Source organism: Callorhinchus milii, unplaced genomic scaffold (assembly GCF_018977255.1).
Source record: "Callorhinchus milii isolate IMCB2004 unplaced genomic scaffold, IMCB_Cmil_1.0 Scaffold32, whole genome shotgun sequence".
Classification (NCBI taxonomy): domain Eukaryota; kingdom Metazoa; phylum Chordata; class Chondrichthyes; order Chimaeriformes; family Callorhinchidae; genus Callorhinchus; species Callorhinchus milii.
The window spans coordinates 899,377-924,556 of record NW_024704773.1 but is presented as its reverse complement, the minus strand read 5'-3'; the positions used below and the strand labels follow the sequence as shown (position 1 = coordinate 924,556).

The window sequence follows — 25,180 nt, the reverse complement described above, 5'->3', positions numbered from 1 at the left end:
TGCTGCCTGCAGATATTTACGTTGAGATCTGTATTGTTTCATCTGCACTTTGTTAAATGCATATTATTTTATAATCACTTTTGTTTTGCCATTTTGTCACTTTTGAGATTATTCTTATATTTTTAGGCACATATCCCACTTCATGCATAATGTTCCCTTCCCATCACCTCAGAGGCCAAGAATCTTGGTTCAGGTAATGTGTATGCACATTGCTACTAGTACAAAATTAGCTGCTGAGAGTTGTCTCATTTTGTTTTTAATAAGAATGTTATCTGACTTAAATTTAATATTGATCTGTTGCCTTTCTTATAGCTATCAGCACTTGATCAGCTTATCCTATCTCAACCAGTTTCAACACCCTTACCACTCAGGTAAGCTGAATTTGAATATTTTAATGGTTGGTGGCTTTTCTTAACCAATTCACGGTTATTTTGTGCTAAGGGTGGGGGCTAAAAGTGGTGGTGGGGAGGGGAAAGAAGACTAAGAGCATGTTCAGGGAGGTATGTTTCAAGATGTGGCTCAATACATTTTGAGACATGCCTTAGTAATGAGCAATTCTGATGAACTTTAGAATAAATGATTTGAACCAATAACAAAATGCAATAGGAATTGACATTTGAAAGCAAATCGCCCATAAAATAAACAGTCACTCTACTTTACAGTATATCCTGTGATATGATATAATTTTTGAGATTTCCTCCTGACTTAAGGCCACTATATCAAATGTAAACATTGTTGATTGATTGGATAGGTTTTCTGAGTCAGCTAATGTGAATTGTTTAGTGTATATTGTCAGGATATGAGAGTTGCTGTGCAATGAGTAATTGGAAAACTATTTATATTACTTTTAATCAAAGAAAATTTCCAAACCCTCTTGGAGAACAATGTGAATTCATTTCTCACAGACAAATCTGTGAGTCTGATTGTACCAGAAAACCTTCTGACAGTGGGTTTCAAGTGATTTTTTGATCTTATTATATAACCTTGTAGATCATAGTGTATTCCCAACCTAATATACCCTTATTCCTATTTAGTGGAGCTAACTTTAGCACCTTGCTAATGAACTTGGGATCTGAAAACTGTGCGATTCTCCTCTATTTTGTCTTGATGGAAAACAAGATTCTGCTGCACTCTCTCAGGCCTGCTGTGCTGACTGGTGTGACTGAGGCTGTTGTAACTGTGAGTACAGGTGTATTTACTCGAAAATATTTATACTACGTATTTTTAATTAATATTTCTGCAGATTGCTTACTATTCTCTAAAAAGTTGATTAACTTTTGTTTTTTGGTTTCTTGATTCAGATGATCTTTCCATTCCACTGGCAGTGTCCGTATATCCCACTCTGTCCACTTTCACTAGCTGGAGTCCTCAGTGCACCATGTCCGTTTATTGTAGGTGTTGATTCACGATATTTTGATCTTTATGACCCACCACAGGATGTTGTTTGTGTGGACCTGGATACAAATACAATTTATTTGTAAGTATTTACTACTATTATCGTGATTTCTTCAATACCCTTTCAGATTAACAAGATGCATGTAGTTGTGGACACTAGCTTTTATGGTGACAAAAATTTTATTCATCCGAAGAGTGATAGAAGTGCAGTGGAGAAACAAGGCAGAAATGGCTGGAAGAAACTTTGTTGGACATTTCCTCAGTAGATTCAAAGTGTTGGGTAAAGGTCATGATGGAGCATAGATATGGGATACGTTATCAACATTTGTGAATGATGCCAAACTAGGAAGTACAGTGAATAGTGTGGATAAAAGGCAGACACTGCCTTCTTAAATAAGATGGTGCGAAACCTTGGGCAAGTTTCCTTACTCCACACGCCTAATAATAATCCCTTCGAAACCAAAAACAATAATAAAAAATTGGTCATTTTCAATCTACGACTGTTTGTGGGACATTGCTGAGTGCAATTGGCTGCCGCGTTCGCCCACAAATGTACAGTCAATTCACTTTACAGTGTGTTCTGTGAAGCGCTTTGGGACATCCTCCTGACGTGAAAAGCGCTATATCAAATGCAAGGATTATTATTATTATTATGGTGGAGGCAGGAAGACTTCATTAGATTGGAGCAATCAGTGTCAGATGAAGTTTAATGAAGTGATGCATTTTGGCAGAAAGAATGAGGGGAATATATGTTGAATGTAAGTATCTCGCAAGGAACATAGGAGCAAAGAGACTTGGGAATGCAGGTGTACTTCTTTGAAAGTGGCAACAACACAAGTGAAAAGGGCTGTGGAAAGCTAATGATATTCTGTGTTTTATACGTGAAGGAAAGAGTACAAAAATGAAGCAATAAAGTTTTTTTTTGGTTAGGCTACAACTGGAGTACTACAATCATTCTGGGTACCTTACGTCAGGAAGGATATTTGTGCCTTGGAATAAGTGCAGAGGAGATTTACAAGAATGATACCGGGGTGATGGGCTATAACTATGAGGAGAAATTGGAGAAGTTGATCTATTTTCATTGGAGCAGAAGAGGTTGATAATGTACAAATTGAGGAGTTTTGACAGGGTGAATAGGATAGGGGAGTTGGTGATTAGGGCGCCATAGTTATAATTATAAGAGTGAAAGTTGAGCTTCAGAGAATTTTTTTGGAATGTGGAACAATATGGCAAGTAATTTGTGAGAGACAGAGTCCATTGTTGGTTTCAAGAGGGACGTAAACGGGTAAATGAAAGGTAGAGGCTTGAAGGGTTATGGGGATAGGACAGGATATTCATTCGTCACCTCAAGGCTTGATTAAGGGAACTCACTCCTCATCAGCCTTCTGAACTCTTCCCTTCACGGGCTGCAGATCATCCAAAACTCTGCAGCTCGTGTACTCTCACGCACCAGGCTCCGTGACCCCATCACTCCCACCCTCGCCCGACTCCACTGGCTCCCCATCCGCCAGAGGATCGAGTTCAAGATCCTCGTCCTCACCTTTAAGACCATCCATGGCTTTGCCTCCTCCTACCTTTCTGACCTGCTGACTCCCTACCAATCTGCCCGCTCCCTCTGCTCATCAGGCTCGGGCTGCTCCATGTCTCCCGCCCGACCTGCCCTACCATCGGTGGCCGGGCTTTCAGCCTCTCTGGCCCCACGCTCTGGAACTCCATCCCGCGGTCCCTTCGCCTCGCTTCCTCCCTTGCCTCCTTCAAGGCCGGTCTCAAGACCCTTCTCTTCAACCGCGCCTTTGGTCTCCCTCCCACCTCTCTGCCTTCCCTCACCCTTACACCACCCCTCCCCCATGCTCGGGCCCCGACACCTGACTGTTCAGCGCTTTGGGACGTCCTCCCAACGTAAAAGGCACTCTATAAGTATACTTTTGTTGTTGTTGTAGTGCAGTTGAAAGAACATCGTGCTCTGATAGATGGTGCAGAATTGATGGGCCCGATGGATCCTTTGTGCTCTATATTTTTATGATTTTATGACAGAATGAGCTTGATGAACTGAATGGTCTTCTTTAAAATCCATTCCAGAGTCCTTTAGTTTTTCTCTTCTCTCATTCAAAGCACAATTCAAAATGTACCTCTTTGACCGTGCTTTCGGTCATCCTTCCTCTCCGAGCCCCAGCTAGGCTGCCCATCCAGCATTATGAAGGGCTTTAAGATGTCTGCTCAACGTGAAAGGTGCTGTATGAATGTAAATTGTATTATATAAATGTGTTAAAAAGGTTCTTTTTTTTATAGATCTGATGACCGGAAGAATTTAAACTGGAAGCAGCTTCCGAAGAAACCTGGGAAGAATCTCTTTGGTTCCTTAACAAACTTACAAACTCAGCTTTCATTAGGTGTGTGTATATTTCTTTTTAAAAAAATCAATCTCCCATTAACTCTCAAAGCATATCACATATTATTTTTGAAATATATTGACTTTTGTAGGCAAATATGGCAGGCAATCTGTACCATTGCAACCTGCAAATAATAATGAGATGAATATTCAAAGTAAATATAGTTTTGATGATTTGGATGAGGGATTAATGTTGACTATTACACCAGAGAACAACCTCCCTCCTGTTCTTTGAAATCATGCCACATGGTGTTTAACTTGCAACTGAATCTGAACATGTTGAATGAACCTCTGACTATACAGAGCTTCCTCTTTACTGCACAATAATAATAATTCTCAAAGTGCTTCACAGAATATACTGTAAAGTATATATATATATATGTGATATATATATATGTAACATATGTTGTGGGTGAAACAGGTATTGGAGTGTCAGCCCAGATTCTGAACTCAAATTTTGCTAGTTAGGGTAAAGAACTAAAGGGATAAAAATTCTAGGTGAAAAAATATATTAAGCAATCAATATAGCATCATTTGGAGTTTAGTTATTCTTTGTTTCTTCTGTTCCCTCGTTTGTTTTTTTGAACTACCAAGATGCGACTTGAAATCTAACAAATGTTTTTAAGTTGATCACCGCTCATGACTCCTTTTACACTCAACACGCTTGTTTTTGTAATGAAGATTTTCTGCATGGTTTATTTTACATCCTTATTTAGAACATAAGAATTTCTGCTTCCACCGTCTCCCTAGGGAGCCTGTTCCATAACTACTAATTGCTCACTGAAGTAGTGTTTCCACAGATTTGTTCTGAATTTAACCCCCTTCAATCGCAGCCTGTGTCCTCTGGTTCCACTGTTCAGTAAAAGATAAAACAGCTTATCATGGTCTACATTATCTAGTCTCTTCAGTGTCTTGGGACGTCCACCCGACGTGAAAGGCGCTATATAAGTGTAATATTGTATTGTACCTTAAAGACCAAATTCATATTGCCCCCCAACCTTCTCTTCTCCAACGTAAACATGCCCAGTTTATCTAATCACTCCTCATAGTCCAGTTCCTCCATTCCCGCCATAATTTGGTTGTCCTCTTTATCCTCTCAATTGCTGCAGTATCCCTTTTATATTGAGGTGACTAGAACTGCACAGAGTATTCCAAGTGCGGTCGCACCAGTGATTTATAAAGTGGTTAATTACCCCACTATTTCGGCTCAATATTGCCCTTTTTAATACAACCCAGCATCTGGTTTGTCTTACTCACTGCTATCGAGCACTGTTGCAATAGCTTCAATTTATTATCAATCAGGACTCTTCATTTTCCATACAGATTATTTTTCTTGCCATTTAAATGATAGTCCCTTCCTGGATTTTTTGTCCCTATGTGAAGCACTTTGCATTTCTCTACATTGAATTTAATCTGCCATTGATCTGCCCATTTCTCAAGAATGTTCAAGTCCTCCTGTAACATATCCTGTTCATCTTTGCAGTCTACTGCCTTCATTAGCTTTATGTCATCTGCAAATGTAGCCACTGTGCTTGTGACTCCTAGCTTCAGGTTGTTTATGAAGATGTTAAATAAAAGAGGTCCCAAAACAGACTGCTGTGGAACTTCACTGGTAACATTCTCCCAACCTGATGACATTCCCTGTAGTACCACCTTCTGGGTTCCGTCATTCAGCGAATTATGTATCCACTGCAAGATACTTCCCCTGATTCCCATTTTCTTTATTTTCAGTACCAGCCTTTCATGTAGAACTGTATCAAAGGCCTTACTGAAATCCAAATATATAACATCCACTACATTACCCTTATCGATCTCCTTTGTCACACAGTCTTAGAAAATCAGTAAATTTGGCAAATAAAAGATATTTGAGTATCTTTTGAATGCTTGGCTTGCCATTTTATAATTGCTGCTTTAAGGAATGTATTGTTTAATTGGTATTGCTGGTAGCAGTCATTAACCTTCCCCACGTGCAAAAGACTGGCAACCAAAAAAAAGTATAATTAAATTTCCAGCAGAGTTGCACTCTGCTTAGACTTCATCTGTGTATTCTGCTAACCTGCAGCATGACCCCCATTTAAGAAGTTCTCCACAGGCCATTAACAGAAGTAATAGGCTCACTACAATTGTTCCAAATAAGCTGCAAATAATGGAGCACCATCAGGGTTCCAAGTGAACTGAGCAATTTCACTTTTTTGAAGTACCCTGTGAGTTACCACAAGTGATTATTTAAGGCCAGTCACCTGCAAACACTTGAAGAATAGACATAATGAACTGGAGATGGAGAAGCTATAAAAGTGATGATGACTCCAGCGAAAACTAGCACTGAGATTAGGCCTTGGCTGCTTTATGCTGTAACTTCCTATGAGTTTATGAAATAACCATGCATTCTTCTGATCCAATGGCTGATTGATATGCCCCCATTTTAAAGTAGTATTTAGGCTGTAATGACCTTTAAGGGTTGATGCAAATAGGTTGTACTTATCTGATTGCACATATAAATGACCTAAGGCAGTGAATAAGGGAAAGGCCCTCGTGCAAGGAAAGAAATGCAATCCTCAGGCTTCCACATTGAAAGCATTCATGAAAATGCACTTCGGGCACTGGAGTATATATCACCAGCTCCTGAAAGTTCATTTGTCCTGATGAATCCGTAATGTAAGGCTTGACATTTAAAAAGTGATAACTCTTGATTTTCTTACCTAGTGAGTTTCCAGCATTTTTTTCCTATGAGAGGTTAAGGTACACAGAGTAAAAGCATAAAGAAATTAAGAATATTAAAATGCTGGGCAACAATGCTCACCATTATTCTTTTAATGCAAATCTATGCCCACTCTGAGACTCAGAGCTGTCTTGCCACACTTCATTTAGAATAAAGTTCATGTTTTTTCAAATGGTGATTTCCCCAGTGATCTCTTATCTGGCTAGGCAAATAATCATTTGCTTTTTTAAAAATTTGCGATGGTAATTGCTTCAAATACTGATCTTCCTGTTCCCCATTACAGGATTACAAAATACATTTGCTTTGTGTTCTGGAGGGAGATGGACAGCAGGAAAAAACTGGCTTGGGAGAATGCTTGATTCTTGGAGAGGAATAGGAAGGCTACTTAAAAAGATCCAAATCAAAGATTATTTTATTTTTTGAGGGCAAGGGAGATGAGGATTTAATACCCCATTTAAAACTACTGCAACCAGTGGGCCTGACTGACCTTTGTTTTGTTTATAGTTCACAGAAGAGCACAGGAGGGATCTGCTGTGGAAATGACACCCATAGAGGCTGATTTTACCTGGCAAAAAAAGATGACTGCAGTTGAGATGGAAATTCAGGAAGCCTTTTTGCGTTTTATGGCATCTATATTAAAAGGATACAGAACATACCTCAAACCAATTACACAGGCTCCTTCAGAAAAAGCCACTTCAGCAGGTTCACTGTTTGATCTACAAGGTACAAAAGGCTGTTATACATCAGTATCTAAAGGAGATTTATTAATTTCTGATCATGAGTTGAATGTTGGTAATATCATGTTTTGTGCATCTATTAAATTGGCCTTTACAAGAGCCTCCATGTTATTCTGCTGCCTTGTGCTTCTTACTAGGCAGCCATGGCTGAGACAACTGCAGTGTATTTTCAGTCTCTGCGTATTTGGACTGTAAGATGTCATCACATATTTGACATGTTGTATTCCACATATGTGCAAAATGCAGAACATGGGCACTTATTGCAGAAATGTCATGATGGGATCCTACATTTCACATGTATGGAACATTTAAGTATTTTTTTTCCCCTAAGGCTATTTCCATTCAGCGATGTGGGAATAAGCAAACTCGCCCAATATTCAGGCACATCCCTGGTCTCCAATAACCTTATTTTGGAACTTCGCCAGTTCTGACGAAGGGTCGTGGACCCGAAACGCTGACTCACTTTCCTTTCTCCATAGATGCTGCCTGACCTGATGAGTTTTCCCAGCTCTCTCTGTTTTTTGTACCTTATTAGCTGATTGAAAGAAAAATGTTGTAAAGTTCCTGCACAAGTGGAAAACAAGCAATTATATTGCGCCCTCCACACAGGGTAGCATCTCAGAGCGTTTAACAGTTGCAGAGCCTGACTCCGAGCCAAAAGGTGGGGTGGAGGTGGCCATAAGCACGGTCGAAGAGGAAGATTTTCAGGCGGGACTTGAAAAAGGGGAGAGATGGAGGGATTGAGCGAAAATATTCCAGATTTTCGGGGCTTAGTGGCTGAAAGCGCAACCTCCGATGGTGGGGCAGAGGGTGCAAGGGACAAGCAGGAGGCCGGTGCCAGTCGTTCGGAAGCGCCAAGTGATGGATTGGGGAGTAAGGAGGTCGGAGAGATAGGGAGGTGCCAGAGAGTGAATGGATTTGAACATGACTGTGAGGATCTTGAAGTCGATCCATTCCATTCCAGTGGAGCCTGGCCAGAACTGGTGATATGTGGGTACAGAGTTTGGTCTGAGTCAGTATGTGGGTGGCAGAGTTCTGAATGAGCTGGATCTTTTGAACAGTGGAGCTGGGGAGACCGGCGAGGAGTGTGTTTGAGTAATCCGGGCGGGAGGTGACAAAACGCATGGATGAAGGTTTTGACTGCATTTGGCGTAAAATACGGTCGGAGGAGTGCAATGTGGCGAGGTAGAAGAAGGTGGTCCTGGTCAGGGATCTGATGTGGGAAGGAAGGATAGCTGGGGGTCGAACCGGACGCCTAGAATGCACACTAATTTGGTGAGTCAGGGAGAGCCCAGGGAGGTTGAGGAGTTCAGATCTGCAAGAGTGAAGCGGTTGATAGGAGCCAAGGAGTACGGCTTCCTTCTTGTCAACATTCAGCTGCAGGAAGTTTGCATTCATCCAGGCCCTGATCCCAAGGACATCTGAAACCCAAGAATTTCTCATGTAAAAGCTCTCACTAAAGAATCACTTCCAAGTGGTAACACTTTCTTCTGAGTATTGCTCTGGTGCTGTAATGTCGAGTAAAAATCTTTACATTGAATAAACACTTGTGATAGCAAAACATCTCAAAGTGTAATTGACAGGTAATTCTTGTCAATAGTGACTATTTTTAGGAAAATGTGGCAGAAATTTTGCGCACAGCAAGACCTCACAAATTGTCATGAATGATTAGTTTGCCTGGAGGATTATTGGCCCATACTCTGTGATGTTATCCTACATGAGGGAAACGTTATATCAACATATATATAAAGTTGATGTTGTATACTTTGGAAGAAACTCTTTTTGGGTCGTGTTATGAACAGACGGTTGAAAGCAGCATTACTGATGCTTGCACTTCTGACCTTCCCTCGATTTCCATGTTGTCTTGCACAGTCTATTAGCACCTCTCTGGCCCTGTTCTCCATACTAGTGACTAAATTAGCTGCCTTATTTGTGTTTGTGAATAGTGCTTTCAAATATTTATCTACATAATACTTTTTTTTTGCTCCTCATCTCTCCTAGCTTTTTCCTTTCCTGTCCTTTAAAGCAGCTTCTCCAACTTGATTATTCCAGTTCTACTTAAATGATTCACCTGAAATGGCCACTTTTTTCTTTTTGTCCCGATGTTGACGAAATGATCTATGTTCAGTATTATCAATGTTAGAATATCTCACATTTTCATGTTCAAAGGTTGTTGCTAAACAACAACTCAGATGAAAGCAGTTGCCCTTGAAGCACGAGTCTCACAGTTGTGTAGTTTGAGTGTTTTACTTATGCTAATTGCTTAAACTACATTTATTAAACTTTATTTGCACTGTTTGGCTTTCTGTTAGGCTTCTTGAAAACTCGTGATCGGGCACATCAAAAGTTCTACATTCAGCTGACAAAAACACAGATGTTCATTCGTTTCATTGAGGAGTGTTCATTTGTGAGTGACAAAGATACCAGCCTAGCCTTTTTTGATGACTGTGTAGATAAGGTAAGAATTGTTTGGGTTTCAAATATACGCTTTCACTTTAACTATTACATTTGCTATTTAAAATCTTTGATGGTAAAAATATTATTCAGCCACACATCACTAGCAGCAAGTATAGGGAAGCCCGATTATAGCGAGGCTCAGCTATGTCCAGTGTCTGAGTGGCTGTGTTATCAGCAAAGCAACAAAAAAGGTTAACTTTCAGGTTGCTGCTGACATCACTTCCTGTGCACTATATTACATCACTTTCCTTCTTTCTCCTGTTTGCATCATCAATGTTGTAATAAAAGCTCATCAAACAATCTCCTGCTCTGACATATTTCTCAGGCTCTTATGTTTCTTAACTCAGCTTACTTCCGTCCTCCATTTCTCTTAGAATCTACAGGCTTTTAAAATGCAAGATTGGAATAACATCTTAATTTATCTGTTTTCCGCTACTCTTTTTGAACTTGTTGGTGTACTGCGATATGAATTGAACCCTTCCTTGGGTTTCTCAATTAAAAAATTCTAATACAAATGCTTACATTTTGCCTACAAAATATACAGTCATTAAACTTTACAGTGTATCCCATGAAGCACTTTGATATGTCTCAACGACATGATAAGGCACCATCTCAAATGCAAGGATTATTATTACGTTTAAAGTAGCTCTATTGCTGAATAAAGTGTAGCAGTAGCTGATCAGATTGATTCCACTGTATTCAGTTATGATTAATTTGCAGTTTAATGAAGAATTATTTTCTTCAATAACTTAATTTCCTGTAAGACTCGGGTTGTAATCTCCTTGTATTGGAAAAATATGGTTCAATGGATTTGTTTATAACCTTGCTTATGTGGGGGAAAGGGTGCTTATATAGATTTTGTAGGTCACTGAGTGCATGGATGTTTTATGTTTGCAGTTAGCCTTGGGTAGTACTGAGTATAATTGAGTTCAAAAAATGAGTTTGCATGAGCAAATGGGTTACACACTTTAAAATGTTCTAAAGATTTAAGGAATTTGTTAGTCATTTAAGATAACATTGAACTTATTTTTTAATTCAGCTTTTTCACTCTGACAAAGAAAAGGGATCAAAGGTTAGAATGATTTATTTTTACTTTCTGCTCAAGTTTGGTTTGGTATTTACAATGTTTTGTTCTAAACCGATGCAGTAGCTCACCTCTTACTATCCTTCTGGTTTGCATGATCTTAACTGTTTTAAAGTGACATGAAGAACAATATTTTTGTAACTTTCATGAAGGGAAGACTGCAGAAGCAAGATAGGTAGAAATTAGTCAGAAGGATAGCACTAGCTCAAGCTAGCCATGTGGAGACATTGAGAACCTGCAGGAAATTGAAGCTGATGTTTGTAGTAAAAGCTAAAGTTAACTAAAAATACAGATTTGCAAGGTTTTCAAGAAAAAACGACCTTTGGAACTTTGAGAATAGCTTTTGAAAGGATTGAATAGAAGATAAAATAAGAGAAACAAATGATGCTTTTAATCCTAATGGGGCCACCAGCAAATATCTATGTCACATTGAGTCACAGGAACACAAAGCTTATCTGAGTCCATTTTTGTTCCATGGAGTTGTAATGTGGGTGACCTGTATAGATTAAATGTAGAATAGTGACTATCTTGCCCTTTTTGGAATGTGAAGTATTCTTTTTCAAATTGAGCTAGGTATGAAAAGTATGGTATAGAAAATAATTCCATTAATTATAAAACAACTTTTTGGTGGGAACTGAGAATGTAACATCTTGAAGTAGCATTTAGAAGCTTGTGTTATATATGCAGGAATAGAATAAGATGAAAAGTTGAAGAAACTTAATTTGTTCATTTGTACACATGAAGGTTGATGCTGACTATGCTGAAGACTCTAAGCTAATCGAGCTGGATGAGTCCCAGAAAAGCGAGCACACTGTCTTTGTAATGCCACTGGAACCTCCAGCATCTGATGGACTAGAGACAGCACGGAAATATGGGTATTGTAGTCATTGTGTGGAGTTTGAGTAGACTAAATGCAAATGAAAAATAATTAACAGAAGTTGAAGATTGAAGACGTACCATGGTTATTTTGTTTAAATTAATTCTGAAAATATTTACCTGAAGATTTTTTGGTGCACTTCTAAAGTTGATGGCTAATCATTGTATAGACCTTTCAACTTGGTCCAGGGAATTCATCAATGAGTTTATGAGCCTTTTAAATCAATGGGGCAACACAAGATTTTGTCAAAATGATGAATTGTCCAGCAATATTTTGTAATTCATTTTTCATTGGGGAAAGTACACTTAAATAGATACAATACAAAATTACCTTTGTATAGTGCCTTTCACGTCAGGAGGATACAATTTAAAGTAAACTTAATTGAGCGTAAAGAGCAGCTTTAACATTTTCCAAAAAGTTTCATATGTGAAGTGCAGATCATTTGTTCTAATAACCAGAATGAACAGATATACAATACAAAATTGCATTTATAAAGCGCCTTTCACGTCAGGAGGACGTCCCAAGGCGTTGAACAGTCGGATTAGGAGCCGTGTGGGGGTAGGAGGGTGGGGAAGAGTTGGGATCAAGGAGGGTGGAGGACAGAGAGGGTAGGAGGTTTGCTGAAGGCACGGTCGAAGAGAAGGACATTGAGGCTGGTCTTGAACAAGGCAAGGGAGGGAGCAAGGCAAAGGTAATGTGGGATGGAGTTCCAGAAGATGGGGGCATAGAGGCTGAAGGCCTGACTGCTGATGGTGGGGTGGGCCGGGCGGTGGACAAGTGTAGCAGGCCAGAGACTGCTGAGTGGAAGAAACGGACAGGTTGTTAAGGGGTTAGCAGGTCGGACAAGTAGGAGGGGGCAAGGCCATGGAGGGCCTTGAAGGTGAGGACGAGAATTTTGAACTCGATCCTCTGAGAGATGGTGGAGTCGGGCAATGTTTCGGAGGTGGGGGAAAGCAGAGCGGGTCTTGGCACGGATGTGGGGCAGAAATGACAGTTGAGGGTCGAACAAGACGCCTTGGTTCCTGATTGGCGTGATGAGGTGGATTGTGCAACCGTGGATGCTGATGCTGTCGGTGCCTGAGGTGCGGAGGTGCTGGCACGAGCCAATCAGTAGGGCTGACGTTCAGTTGCAGAAAGTTAGCTCTTATCCAGGACTTGATGTCTGACAGACATTCTATCAGGACAGCAGTGGTCCTGGAGTCAAGGGTGGAGGCAGAAAGATAGAGTTGGGTGTCATCTGCATACATGTGGAGGTTGACCCCATGTCTGCGGATGATGTCACTAAGAAGGAACATGTACAAGTTGAAGAGGAGGGGACCGAGGACAGAACCCCGAGGAACGCCCCACAAGACGGTGCGGGGGCTGGAGGAGAAGCTGTTTGTGGAGACAATGTGGAGCTGGTGTGAGAGCTAGGATCTGAACCATTCAAAGACAGAACCTTGAAGGTTGAGGTGAGAGGAGAGGTGGTGGAGGAGGATAGAGTGGTCTACAGTGTCGAAGGCAGCAGAGATGTCAAGGAGAATGAGGAGACAGAGGGAGCCCTGGTCACAGATGTACAGAATGTCATTTATCACCTTGACTCAGGGCTATTTCCGTGTTGTGGGCAGCCCGGAAACCTGATTGGAAGGGTTTTGTAAAGGGAGTGCCAGGAGAGGAAGGAGTGAAGCTGGGAAGCAAAAACTCTTTCAAGAACTTTGGAAAGGAAAGGGAGGTTGGAGATGGGGTGGTAGTTTGTGATATAAATAACTAATGAAAATATGCTGATGTTTTGTTTCTGTTTTGTTTTAAATTTAATTTCAGCTACAAATCCTTCCCAGTGCTTAAGAAGGAGCTTTTTGAAAGACCACAGGAATTAAGATTACCCACCAGACTTGCAGCTGGGACAAGCATTCCCAGCAGTCCAGCCCTCATGGCAAAGAGAACCAAACAGGTAGGGAATGTTATATAAAAAAACATTCAGAATACTACAGATGCTGGAAATTTAAAACAAAACAGAAGCACAATCGCAAGCACAACCTTGAGCTTCTGGTTTCTTACCACTCTCCCTCCCACTCGCACTCTGACTTCTCCATCCACAGTCTCCTACGCTGTTCAAATGAGCCACAGCGCAAGGTTGAGGAGCAGCACCTCATTTATCTGCTAGGCACTTTACAGCCCTCTGGCTTCAATATTGATTTCAACAGTTTCAGACCATAACAGCTCAGCTTCCCCCTCCCCCTCTTATGTGACCATTAGCACATTATCTGGGCCCCAGACACACCTCTTCTCTCTCTAGTCCGCTTATTTTGTTGCAATGTTCCCCCCCTTTGTTTTGCATTATTAACACTTCTATTCCCGTTTTGTTGCAATCCACCCCCGTTTGTGTTAATTTAGCTCAGTTTGTCACTCTTGTCTGTGTAAAAGGTCGTAGGTTTGTGTCTCCATAAGACTTGAATTTATTATCATGTTGACACTCTGATACAGTAATGAGGCAGTACTGCATTTAGGATCCTGTCTTTTAGATTTCTTTTTGGTCAGCCAGGTGTCTGTCGTCTGCTGAACCCCATCAACATGCTTAAGAGCATTAAACTATACTGGAAGTTCCTCGTATGTATGTTACTTGGATATAGAAATTCCCCTGTATCTTGAATAAAATGTGCAATCTCTCCCATGATGGCTGCATCTTGCTTAACTAATTCCAAACAATAGGCATAGGTTGGCAAGAGCCAAAGCTTGGGGTTCCCAGAGTTTGTGTTGGGGGTACTGAGGAGTCTATCAAGCTAAAACCACACAGCTTGTCACTGAAAGTGAAACCATGTTATAACCAAATTTGCACAATCAAGAGGCATGTCGAGCCAAATTATAAAATTCAAAAAGGAATTGAACAGATATTAGGCACATAATGAAATTTAAGGTTTGCAAAGAAAGATTAGGATTCATTTTATAATTTTAAAAAAATCTTTGGATTAAAATGGCTTGCAATGATCTTTTTGGCTCTTGTCTTTATTTGCTGTTCATGAGTTGGTGACAGTGCATATTATGTTTGCCTATATAACAGTCAGTAGCCACTGCACTCCAAAATAATTTATTGCAAGGTTTTAAGTCAACTTCAAATATTATATTATTATTTCACAGGAGATAAAAACTGCCCAGAAAATTGCAAAGAAATATTTCTCAACACCAGAACTCTGGGCCAAATGCTTGTTTAGCCATTGCTACAGTCTTTGGTTCATTTGCTTGCCAACCTATGTCAGAGTCTCCCATTCCAAGGTCCGAGAACTGCAGCAAGCTTATGATGTTCTCATCAAAATGAGAAATATAAAGGTGAATCCATTGGATGAGGTAAGTATCACTTAACCCAAATAATCCTTTGCTTTATTAGATTTATTTAGTAATCGTATGGATGTTGGATGCTACCTTTGTAAAATGCTAACATTATTTAAAATTTCTTTAGCTTTTCAACCAAAATGTTTATACAATTATGAAAAGACAATGTAATATTGAAGTGAGATGTACTTTGTTTCTGTTTACAAATGGTATATCTTCCTGCACTATTTTCATACAGTTGTTGGTTTGCATAAGTAGAACATCTTTTAAAAAATGTATCGCACACAGGTATGTTACAGAGTTGTCATGCAGTTGTGTGGACTCTTGGGACACCCAGTTCTTGCTGTTCGGGTGCTGTTTGAAATGAGAATTGCGGGTGTGCAACCGAATGCCATTACTTATGGTTACTACAACAAAGTAAGTCAGAAGCCAAATTATGTATTGTAATGTGAGATGAAACAAATATGTTTATTTAAGAGACTCACAAAGCCTCAAAACAATAGCTAACAGATTAAAATGGTTGTCTTTGTCCTGACCACTTAGATTTAGTATTGATTTTGAAGTGTTTGCCTCCCAAACAGGAATTTGTGCTTTGAGATCAAGGGTTACTTCTTGCTTAGAATCGACTCGTCTTCTTGCTGAGTTGGCTTTCATTGAATGCTATCAACTGAAGAAGTGATGTGTAGAAGCTAAGGCTTTTTTTTAGGGGAGGGAAAGAAAGTAAATTGCATATGGTCTATCCTGAGTTATATGGTTAATATACCACATGATCAGAGTGATGAAACCACTGAATCTTTCAGTCAATCCCCATTATTTGAACAACACTGGGAATCATGTGCATTCACACATTGAAGTTTTTGAGGTACCGAAGTGTCAGTATTTCATGTTGCAAGACTTTGGTGTGTTTGGCACAACCGGGTATATCAAGGCTGAGGATCACTTCTGCTTGCATATTTTGAAAATCCTTGGTTCATTCTAGACACAAGAAACTGGCAGAAACCAGTTCATATCTCTGAATTGCTTTGCGAATATCATTGTTGTTGCAATGTTTGTTACCTAAATAATGCAATTGTTGGCTGATGGGAGATGTGTGGAGTTGGTGATCTAGTCCAACATGTACGGAGGGAAACAAGGAATGTTATTAAAAATACATGGAAATGATAAAGCTATAAATTCCTTAACTGACAAAGAGAACTTGCATCTCTCATTCCAGGCGGTTTTGGAGAGTACCTGGCCCAGCAGTAATCGTAGTGGTTGCTTTTTGTGGACAAAAGTGCGGAATGTCGTTCGTGGGGTGGCACAGTTGCGTCTGACACTGAAAAAATCAAGGTCTCTCGGTCCCCAAGTGCCATTGATCTCAGGTACCCTTTTAAATGAGGAAAAGTGATTGACGTTGACTTTTGGACACAAAATTGTTTTAAAAGGCTACATTTGGTACATTAAAGAATGTTGGAAGTTCATTTTCCAGGTATATCCATTGAGTATCTTGGCTTTCTAGACCAGGGACATTCAGGTTTGATCCTTAGTTACTTTGTCACAACAAGACTTTGTACTTACACAGACTTAAAGGTAATCATCACAAAGTGCTTTACAGAGGCCAAGAGGAAGCCTGCGCTGGGTGGGATATCGGGGCTGGGGAAGGTGACTGAAAGTGCAATCAAAGTGAGTGGCGCACCCTCGGCAAGGATGGAGCAGATGGTGGAGTTCTGGATGATCTGGGGCCTGTGGATCGTAGACCTGGGGAGGGGAGCAAGACATTGAAGATGGGTCTAAAAAGTATTTTGAGATTATCTAATTTGTAGTTAGACTATGATAGTTACTAACTGATAACCCTGTGCCAATGGGTAGGGTTGTCCTTGCTGTACAAACAGCCAGACATTTACTAGTGGTTCTCATTTATAGACTGGGTAATGTGGCTGGCTTTTTTCCTGCAATAACCTAACCTTCATTTTGGGTGACTTGCTTTGGCTCTGCTAACCTGTTCTGTAGTCCTAGGCAAATGGGCTGTGTCATTTTAAACTGGGAAATGGAAACTGATTGAGTTTCTTGGTGGCTGGAACACAAATTTTTTTTATGCAGAGCATTGAGGTTTCTATGCTTCAGGCATGTGGCTTCTATGCTCCTGGCTGACCAATGTTGTTTTGTTCAAAATTGTTCTGTTTGCCAGGTTCTAACTTTGGTGTCTGTCTTCCCTTCAGTTTTTTCTTTCTGCAAGTTCTTCCATTTTATTTACATCCCCATGTCTCATTTGATGTACTGTACAGGTGGAAGTGATGTGGATGCTGTGAGCCATGGTAGCGTGGATAGTTCTAATGATGCTAACAGTGGAGAGCATGTACTGTTCGTCAGAGACCTAATCATTGATAATCACTGTAGTACAGGTACTGGCTTTTGTTGCTTTAGCACCGATGATCCTCCTGCAGCCTTCATTAGATCTGGCTTGCTTTCAGTAGTAACTGTCTTTCCAAATGTCATCAAGTAACCAAGCTTTCTAAAGCTTTCTTCTGCTTTCTTGTACTTTGGCTTATACTGTAGCAGAGACTAGTTGCCTTGGATACAGAAGCTCCTCTTGTCTGGACTTTAATTTTTCCTGCTTTTGCTATTTGCTGTCACTGAATTTTGCTGCATGAAGCATTTGTCGTCATGTGGTGGACACAAGGCCTTGTTTGAAGTGGAACTTTGGCTTGGCATGTGGGTTCATTCCTGCTGTTAAATGGAACAGCTTCAGGTAATAGTCTCTCTCGCTCTCTTTGTGACTGTTTTCCTCTTTGTGTACGTAATTTTTTTTGTTTTTTTCCTTTTGTCTGTCATGCTCCTGCTTCTATTTTTGTCTCTATATGGGATCTTTTCCATCTTTTAACCTTACCTTTAGGATCTAAGTGTCGCTATCAGACATCTCAGTGCTATATTGTTTTCCATTCTGAAATTTAGCTTAGAATAACTGATTTTTCGTAATAGTATCCTATTTGTAGACTGTTTGTGGCTAATGTTGTGTCCTTATTTGCTCTTAAAGGAGAAAGTGTATTTTAAAATATTTTTTAAGGTATTATTTCCTGATAGGAGTGTCACCATTTGGATTAATAGTCATTAATAAAATGCTTCATTGTACCTGGGATCACTTGCCTTATGCATTTCAGGCATGAGGGGTTGGCTTAAGGCACAAGTATAATTAAAGGCCCAAAATTCCAGATTTCAGTAGTATCTCCTGTCTTGCGAGAACACTTTCACTTTTTGTTTTAAAGGTGGAGGATGATTACCCTCTCTGCTTTCTTCTTCCTTTGATGGTATACAGATATTAATCTTATTTAGGTTAACAAGAATAGTTCGCCATACACTATCTATTTTTTATAGTGGGTTTAGTTCCATCATTGCATATTCTTAAATGACAAAACAAATTCAAATATTAGCTGTAAAATCATAAATGTATATCTGAAAAATATGTTTTTATGTGTTGAGCAGAGAAGGTTGGTAGCATATGATTTTTTAAAATATTACATCTATAAACCAGTAAAAAATTTCCGGTATCCACATGGATATGTTTAATGTATTACTGTCTATTGTGTATTAATGTATTGTTACTGTCTATTGTGTATTAATGTATTGTTACTGTCTACTTGTACTGAATGATCAGACCACTCTTAGCTCATGTTAACTGAAATTCAAAGGAATGCATAAATAAATATTCTTACTCCTGTAGAGATTCACGCACAATAATCAAAGAATATATCAATGCTGCTATAATGTAATTTACTATAGGACAGTTATAAAAAGTTCCTGAGTTCCACTACACTCAATGCATATACATACAGCAGTTATCATATATTGTGTGCATACTGGTTAATGGCCTCTCCATCATTGTCGGTTCAAGTAACCTTTAGAACTTACAATATAATTTACTACACAGCATGGTTGTCTTCTGTTTAGAGTTAAAGATAGAGAAACAATATTTTAGTTGGAACAATGGACTTGTTTTTCCTGCAGGTGCTCAGTCTGACCAAGGATACGGTTCTAAGGATGAACTCAGACGTGACGACATTGATCTTCATGGTGAAACGAAACCCTGGTAGAAATTGATTCATCTCATACCACCAAAGAAAAACGAGAAGGTGAAAATTGTGGCACATTTGACATGACTTAATCTATTGAAAGTTTGGAAGGAGGCTCCTGGCAGGAGTCCTGTAAACAAGATTTTTTTGTCGTAATTCACCACGTGTTCTTGCTCGTGCCTCCTCTCATGGGGCAGAGGGGTTGTTTCCTGCGCCACCTTGTGGTCCATTTGTAGAACTGAATTTGGTAACCCAGAATAGAGTGGGATGATGTGTTGATCTCGAAGAGGAGAAAATAACTTTTTAAAGGCATCTCGCCCTCTTCTGCCTTCCCTAGGTGATACATATGAAGTAGGACAGAGGTTCCCAAACTTTTTTTTGCTGAGCCCATGCCCCTCATTTTAAGAAACAGTATTTTTGCATAGAATAATACAATTTTATTTTCTCAGCTAATCTAACATTGCTTAAGACAGAAAGTAACATAAATAGCACAGTACCACTACTCTGCTACCGAAGAAACTTAGTGTGTTTCATACATCTGGTACTAGGCCTACATTTTTTACAACATACATTGACCATAAACCCAGCTAATATTTAATATAATATTGTAAATATTGTATACAAATACACTTAAACTTCAGCTCTGACTCTTTTCCACTGGTTCTCCGCATGGAGAGGTGCTAACATAAATACTTATACAGTAATATACTTAAAACAGGTGCTAACACAAATACAGTCAAGCCTGTCTTGAACAACGTCTCAGGGGACTGGGCTAAAATGACCTTTATATAAGGTTGGCCTCTGAGGGAAGTTTTGTGAACCACTCTGAAGGGTCTGTTCCAGGTGGTTGTTAACAGACGGTGGTTGTAGAATGGAGTTGGTTGAACAGGTTTGACTGTACTGTGTGGCGTGCTGTAGCTAAGTGTTTAGAGCACTCGCCTTACAAGCGAGAGCCCTGGGTTTGATTCCCAGGAGGTCGAAACCTTGGGCAAGTTTCCTTACTCCACACATCTGATGATAATCCTTCAAGAAAAGACTCACCGAACCAGTGCGCAATCTAGGCGTCCGGTTCGACCACCAGCTGTTCTTCCTTCACTACATCCGATCCCTGATCAACACCGGCTTCCTCCGCCATATTGCCCACCTCTTGTGCATGCGTTTGCTACCTCCCGCCTGGATTACTCAAACGCACTCCTCGCTGTTCTCCCCAGCTCCACTATTCAAAACATCCAACTCTTTCAGAACTCTGCCTCCCACATATTAACCCGGAACAAACTCCATATCCACATCTCACCAGATCTGACCAGGCTCCACTGACTCCCCATCACCAAACAGATCAACTTCAAGATCCCCACACTCGTGTTCAAATCCATTCACTCCTTGGCACCTCCCTACCTCTCCAACCTCCTCACTCCCCAATCCACCACCCGGCGTTTCCACTCGACTGGCACCAGCCTCCTGCTTGTCCCTCACGCCCTCCGCCCCACCATTGGAAGTCACGCATTCAGCCACTACACCCTGAAACCCTGGAACACTCTCCCACAATCTCTCTGCCTTGCCCACTCTCTTCCCCGGTCACCTCCCCCCGGCTCGGAGTCAGGGTCTGCCACTGTTAAGTACTCTGAGATGCTATCCTGCATGGAGGATGCTATATAAGTGCAAGATGTTGTTGTATAGGTATTACTAAATAGGGGGATATGGGGGAAAGAAATTTCAAACATTGACTTGCCTTTCATCTGAAGACCTCCCCGCCACAAAACCCATGCATGTGCATTGCCAGGTTCTCTCCTAGACTTGTGTCTCATGCTGTTGCCCTGTGCCTGTACGTCCGCCTTGTTTCTCTGTCCCAGGTCCGCACAAATCCAGACACTAAAAAGCCAGTAAAGGAGTAAAAAAGCCGGCTAGGAAAAATCAGCCAGGTCATAACCCTAACATGCACCCCTGAGCATATGACCTAGGAGACCAAGGCAGCAGGATATGAATGACTTATAAATAACTTGTCCACAATTCACAAAGACTATCGTAAATTTATGTCAGTATTTGATCATATTCAGGATAACTTTAACATTCCTTTACTTATTGACTTTGAGGTCATTCTTCCTGTTGTGTGAAATACTTCTTAGATAAGTTATTGCTCTTTTACAAGTATTGAGAACTTCTATTGTGCTACAGTGATTCTGTTTATATTGCTTGGCAAACAAATTTGCTTTGTTCTTTTGAATATTTTGATATTTCCGCTCACTGTAAAATGTATTTTGCATCATTTTGAATGTATAGATTGCTTCTAAAACACAAACATTTTTTATTTATTTTTCATTTTGATTATAAAAATGCTCAATTATTATGAGAATTTCATTTTTTTTAGCAAAATGTTTTGCAGCAGGTATTTGAGTGTTTGGAATGCTTTGGTATTTTTGTGATTAATACTGTGAAGTTTCTACAAATTTCCCATTGTGGTTTTCTTGTTCCATTGAGTTTAGAAAAACGGTCTTACTTTTGTCTCAATTTATATTGCATTTGATCAACAGAGCAAAATGTTGGCAGTATCAGGGAAGAACTAATGGTGAGCTCCGAAATTAAATCAAATGCTTCGGAAAGACTCCATACAAGCAGCAGCATTGTTAAACTCTCCTGCACTTCTGTTGGCAGCAGAGAAAGTAATGGTAAGTTGCTTTTTAAAAAATATTTATTTGCATTATTTTGGCTTTCTCTTATTATCATTTCCCATTCTTGCCATTTTAATCCAATTTTTTCCAAATGCATCACCAGTCATCAAGCCTGATTTTGTACCATTAGAAACAACAAAGGGATGAGCGCTCTAGTGCTGTTCGTTCATCTATGAGCACTGGCTCTTTGTCTAAACTTTCCTCAATTGATCCTCAAAGCCGATGATGAATTTTTCACATAAACCAAATTTAAAAAAAAACGAAATGGAAATACTAAGAATTGTTGTTTCAACTTTATGTTCACCTTCTATACTTGTAGAACTATCTATTTTAATTTATTTAAGTGGAAAATTCTGCATGCGTAACAACTGAAATGCTACTTGCAAATGAAACAAGCTGACAAGAAATACGAAATATGTAATATGTTCATCCATTCAGTAATCTTAATTGTTGGCTCAGTTGAAGGCACTCGTGCCTTGGGAGGTTGTAGGTGAAAGTCATTTATCAGGAACTTTGACCTCAAGATCTATTCTGACACTCCAGTGCAGTGTTGAGGGAGAGCTGCATTTTCAGAGGCATCATACGTTGGATGAGACATTAAACCGAGTTTCCTTGCTCCACACGCCTAATAATAATCCTCCAAAACCAAAAACAATAATAAATTGGTCATTTTCAATCTACGACTGTTTGTGGGACATTGCTGTGCGCAATTGGCTGCCGCGTTCGCCCACAAATATACAGTCAATTCACTTTACAGTATATTCTGTGAAGCGCTTTGGGACGTCCTCCCGACGTGAAAAGCGCTATAACAAATGCAAGGATTATTATTATTATTATTATCTGCCTGTTTAGGTGGATATTCGAGAACCCAGAGGATTATTCCTGAAAGATCCAAAGGCACAGCGGTTAGCACGCTTGCAAGTCAAAGGACCCGGGTTCGATTCCCGGGAGGCGAAACGTTAGTTGAGTTTTAGGCAAGTTTTCTCTCTGGCATTCCAGAAAGCAGGGCCACAATAGGTGAAACCCACCTGACATTGATGGGGTGGATAGAGAAGGGCATGAAGCAGGCCGATTCTCACTGAACAAAGGGTCGACTGGGGTGAAGGAGGTTGCAAAGTTAGGGTGGGTGGGGAGAGATCATGGAGGGATTTAAAGGTGAGAGTAAGAATCTTAAAGTCGATCCATTGGAGGATGGAGAGCTAATGGAGCTGAGAGAGGATGGGGGTTAACAACAACAACAAGATTACATTTGTTTAGCGCCTTTTACGTCGGGAGGACGTCCCAAGGTGTTGGACAGTGTACAGCCTTTCAGACCCAAGCTGGGGTCAAGGGGGAGAGGGGAGGGGAAGGAGGGTGGCTGATGGCATGGTCGAAGAGGAGGGTTTGAGGCGGGACTTGAAGGAGGCTAAGGAGGGGGCGAGGAGGAATGATTGGGGGATGGAGTTCCAGAGGTTGGGGGCAGAGTGGCTGAAGGCTCTCCCGCCAATGGTGGAGCGGGTGGGTTGGGGTTGTGGAGCAGGCCAGAGTTGGCTGTGTGGAGGAAGAGGGCGGGTAGGTAGGGGGTTGGAAGGTTGCAAAGGTAGGGTGGGTGAGGTCATTGAGGGCATTGTAGGTGAGGACCAGAATCTTGAACTGGATCTTAATGCAAGAGAGGACACTTGCTGAAGAGTTCTGAATAATTTGCAGGTTTTGTAGGGAAGAGCTGGCTAGTCCAGTGGCATAGACGAGTGTGGGCATGTTAAAGATGTGGATGAGGGTTTAGGGAGAGGTAATGGCGTAGGCGGCCAATGTTTCAGAGGTGTGGGAAGTTTGAGTGGGTTAGCGTACGGATGTGGGATTTGAAACACAGTTGAAATGTGAAAATTAAACTATTGAATAGTGAAACATTGTTAAACATTTACTGTTTTTAACTTCCAGATAATTTAAATAGCTTACTGCTTACTTCTACTGACAAGTATGACGATGCTGTGTGTGGCAAAGATAGTGACTCCAATGTGCGACAACGTAGGAAGAGCTCTGACAAGAGCCAACAGAGGCAAAAGGTTTGGGCGGAGAGAAGCTGCAGTTTCAGTGCTGATACCCGGACGAACATGTTGTTAAAGAAGGGAAGTCTTGAAAACGATCCAAGTGAGATAGCTGAGATGATGGGCGCTGATGCCAGAATACTGGCTGCTGCTCTGTCAAGTGTCAAAATACAATCTCCAAAAAACAAGACCTTTACAAACCTTGAGGACTTGGGAGATCACTTTGTACCGTTTCATGAAACTGATGATAAACACATCGACAGTTCAGAGGTTAGTGAGTCACCTGAAATGGAAACCCCAGAGCAGCCCCTTTATCATCAGGTTGGAGCTGGGACAGTGAATGACAATGAGGTGTTTACTGATGTCGATGGTATTCATACAATGGAAGAAAGTGAAGATGAAAACCCCAAGCAAAAGAGGACTAGCTTGTCTTCTGTAAAAGCTGTAGAAAGAGAAGGTGTTGAGATTGGTTTTGACCCATTGTCATTGCTGGTCTCAGAGACTGAGAAGCCATGTCCTTCAGATGTTGAGAAGATCGTACCACCAGTTGTATCGCGAAACCTCGCTGATGAGATTGAAATGTACATGAACCTCAAGAGCCCTCTTGGTGACAAATCAGCCAGCATGGAGCTGCACAAGACTGAGCATGAAGAGAAGCCTACAGTAGACGCTGTACTTTGCCATTCACAGGAACGAAGGTCAAGTCTCCCTTCTAGCTCACTTCCACCAGAAGCTGCACAAACAACACCCGTATCTGTATCCAGATCCAAAACTTTCGCTGGCCAGCCTAAAATTCAAAAGCCTGTTGTTGCACAGAAAATGCGTTCAGCTTCCTTAACTGCCTTGGTGAGGAACTCTCCACATGGCTCCTTGGGATCTATGGTTACGACAATATCAGCATTTAAGTTTGACAATCTGCTCTCAGGACCCAAGATGGATGTACTTAAGTCTGGTATGAAACAAGCGGTTAATGTCGCCAATAAGGTGTGGGGAGCCGTAGCATCAGCATATTCCTACTCTGACGATGAGGTAAGAAACTTTTACTTTAAGCACTCCCCTCTCTTCTCAAATAGTGTCACAAGATTTTTAGCATCCTCCTGAACAGGCAGATGGAACCTTAGTTCAACGTCTCGTCTGAAAGATATCTTGTCTTAAAGAAGGGAAGTCTTGAAACCGATCCTACGGTGCAGTGCCCCACCCACCACTAATTAGACTGCCAGCCTTCACTGAATTTCAAAATACCACATAACTGTATTCAGTATGCCAGGTGCAGTCTACCAGAGCACTGTATAAACAAAGGATGTAAATACAACCAATTTAGCAATGTAGCCCAGCATTTTGTACTAACTGTAACTAGGTCAAGAATTGGGTTTGTGAGATTGTAGATGTATACAGACTGATGCAGTCTGTAGCATAGTAAATTGGTATAGGAATACCATCAGGTGGTTAAAAAGCATTTAAAAAAATCCTTTTTGTTTCA

At 40.6% G+C, this 25,180-nt stretch overlaps 1 protein-coding gene across 1 annotated transcript in view; it reads left to right on the top strand.

The window, feature by feature from the left end:
- Positions 1-25,180, top strand: part of dennd4c (DENN/MADD domain containing 4C) — an 82,868-nt gene that overhangs the window by 46,826 nt on the left and 10,862 nt on the right. The window contains exons 7-24 of the mRNA XM_042345174.1: positions 127-193; positions 313-371; positions 1,035-1,179; positions 1,302-1,477; positions 3,685-3,785; positions 7,008-7,226; positions 9,553-9,698; positions 10,737-10,769; positions 11,526-11,656; positions 13,459-13,588; positions 14,773-14,979; positions 15,253-15,381; positions 16,178-16,325; positions 17,229-17,345; positions 18,946-19,027; positions 19,114-19,211; positions 21,539-21,673; positions 23,594-24,729. Of these exons, the coding sequence (XP_042201108.1) occupies positions 127-193; positions 313-371; positions 1,035-1,179; positions 1,302-1,477; positions 3,685-3,785; positions 7,008-7,226; positions 9,553-9,698; positions 10,737-10,769; positions 11,526-11,656; positions 13,459-13,588; positions 14,773-14,979; positions 15,253-15,381; positions 16,178-16,325; positions 17,229-17,345; positions 18,946-19,027; positions 19,114-19,211; positions 21,539-21,673; positions 23,594-24,729 (3,259 nt within the window). The remainder of the gene's footprint in view (positions 1-126; positions 194-312; positions 372-1,034; positions 1,180-1,301; positions 1,478-3,684; positions 3,786-7,007; positions 7,227-9,552; positions 9,699-10,736; positions 10,770-11,525; positions 11,657-13,458; positions 13,589-14,772; positions 14,980-15,252; positions 15,382-16,177; positions 16,326-17,228; positions 17,346-18,945; positions 19,028-19,113; positions 19,212-21,538; positions 21,674-23,593; positions 24,730-25,180) is intronic.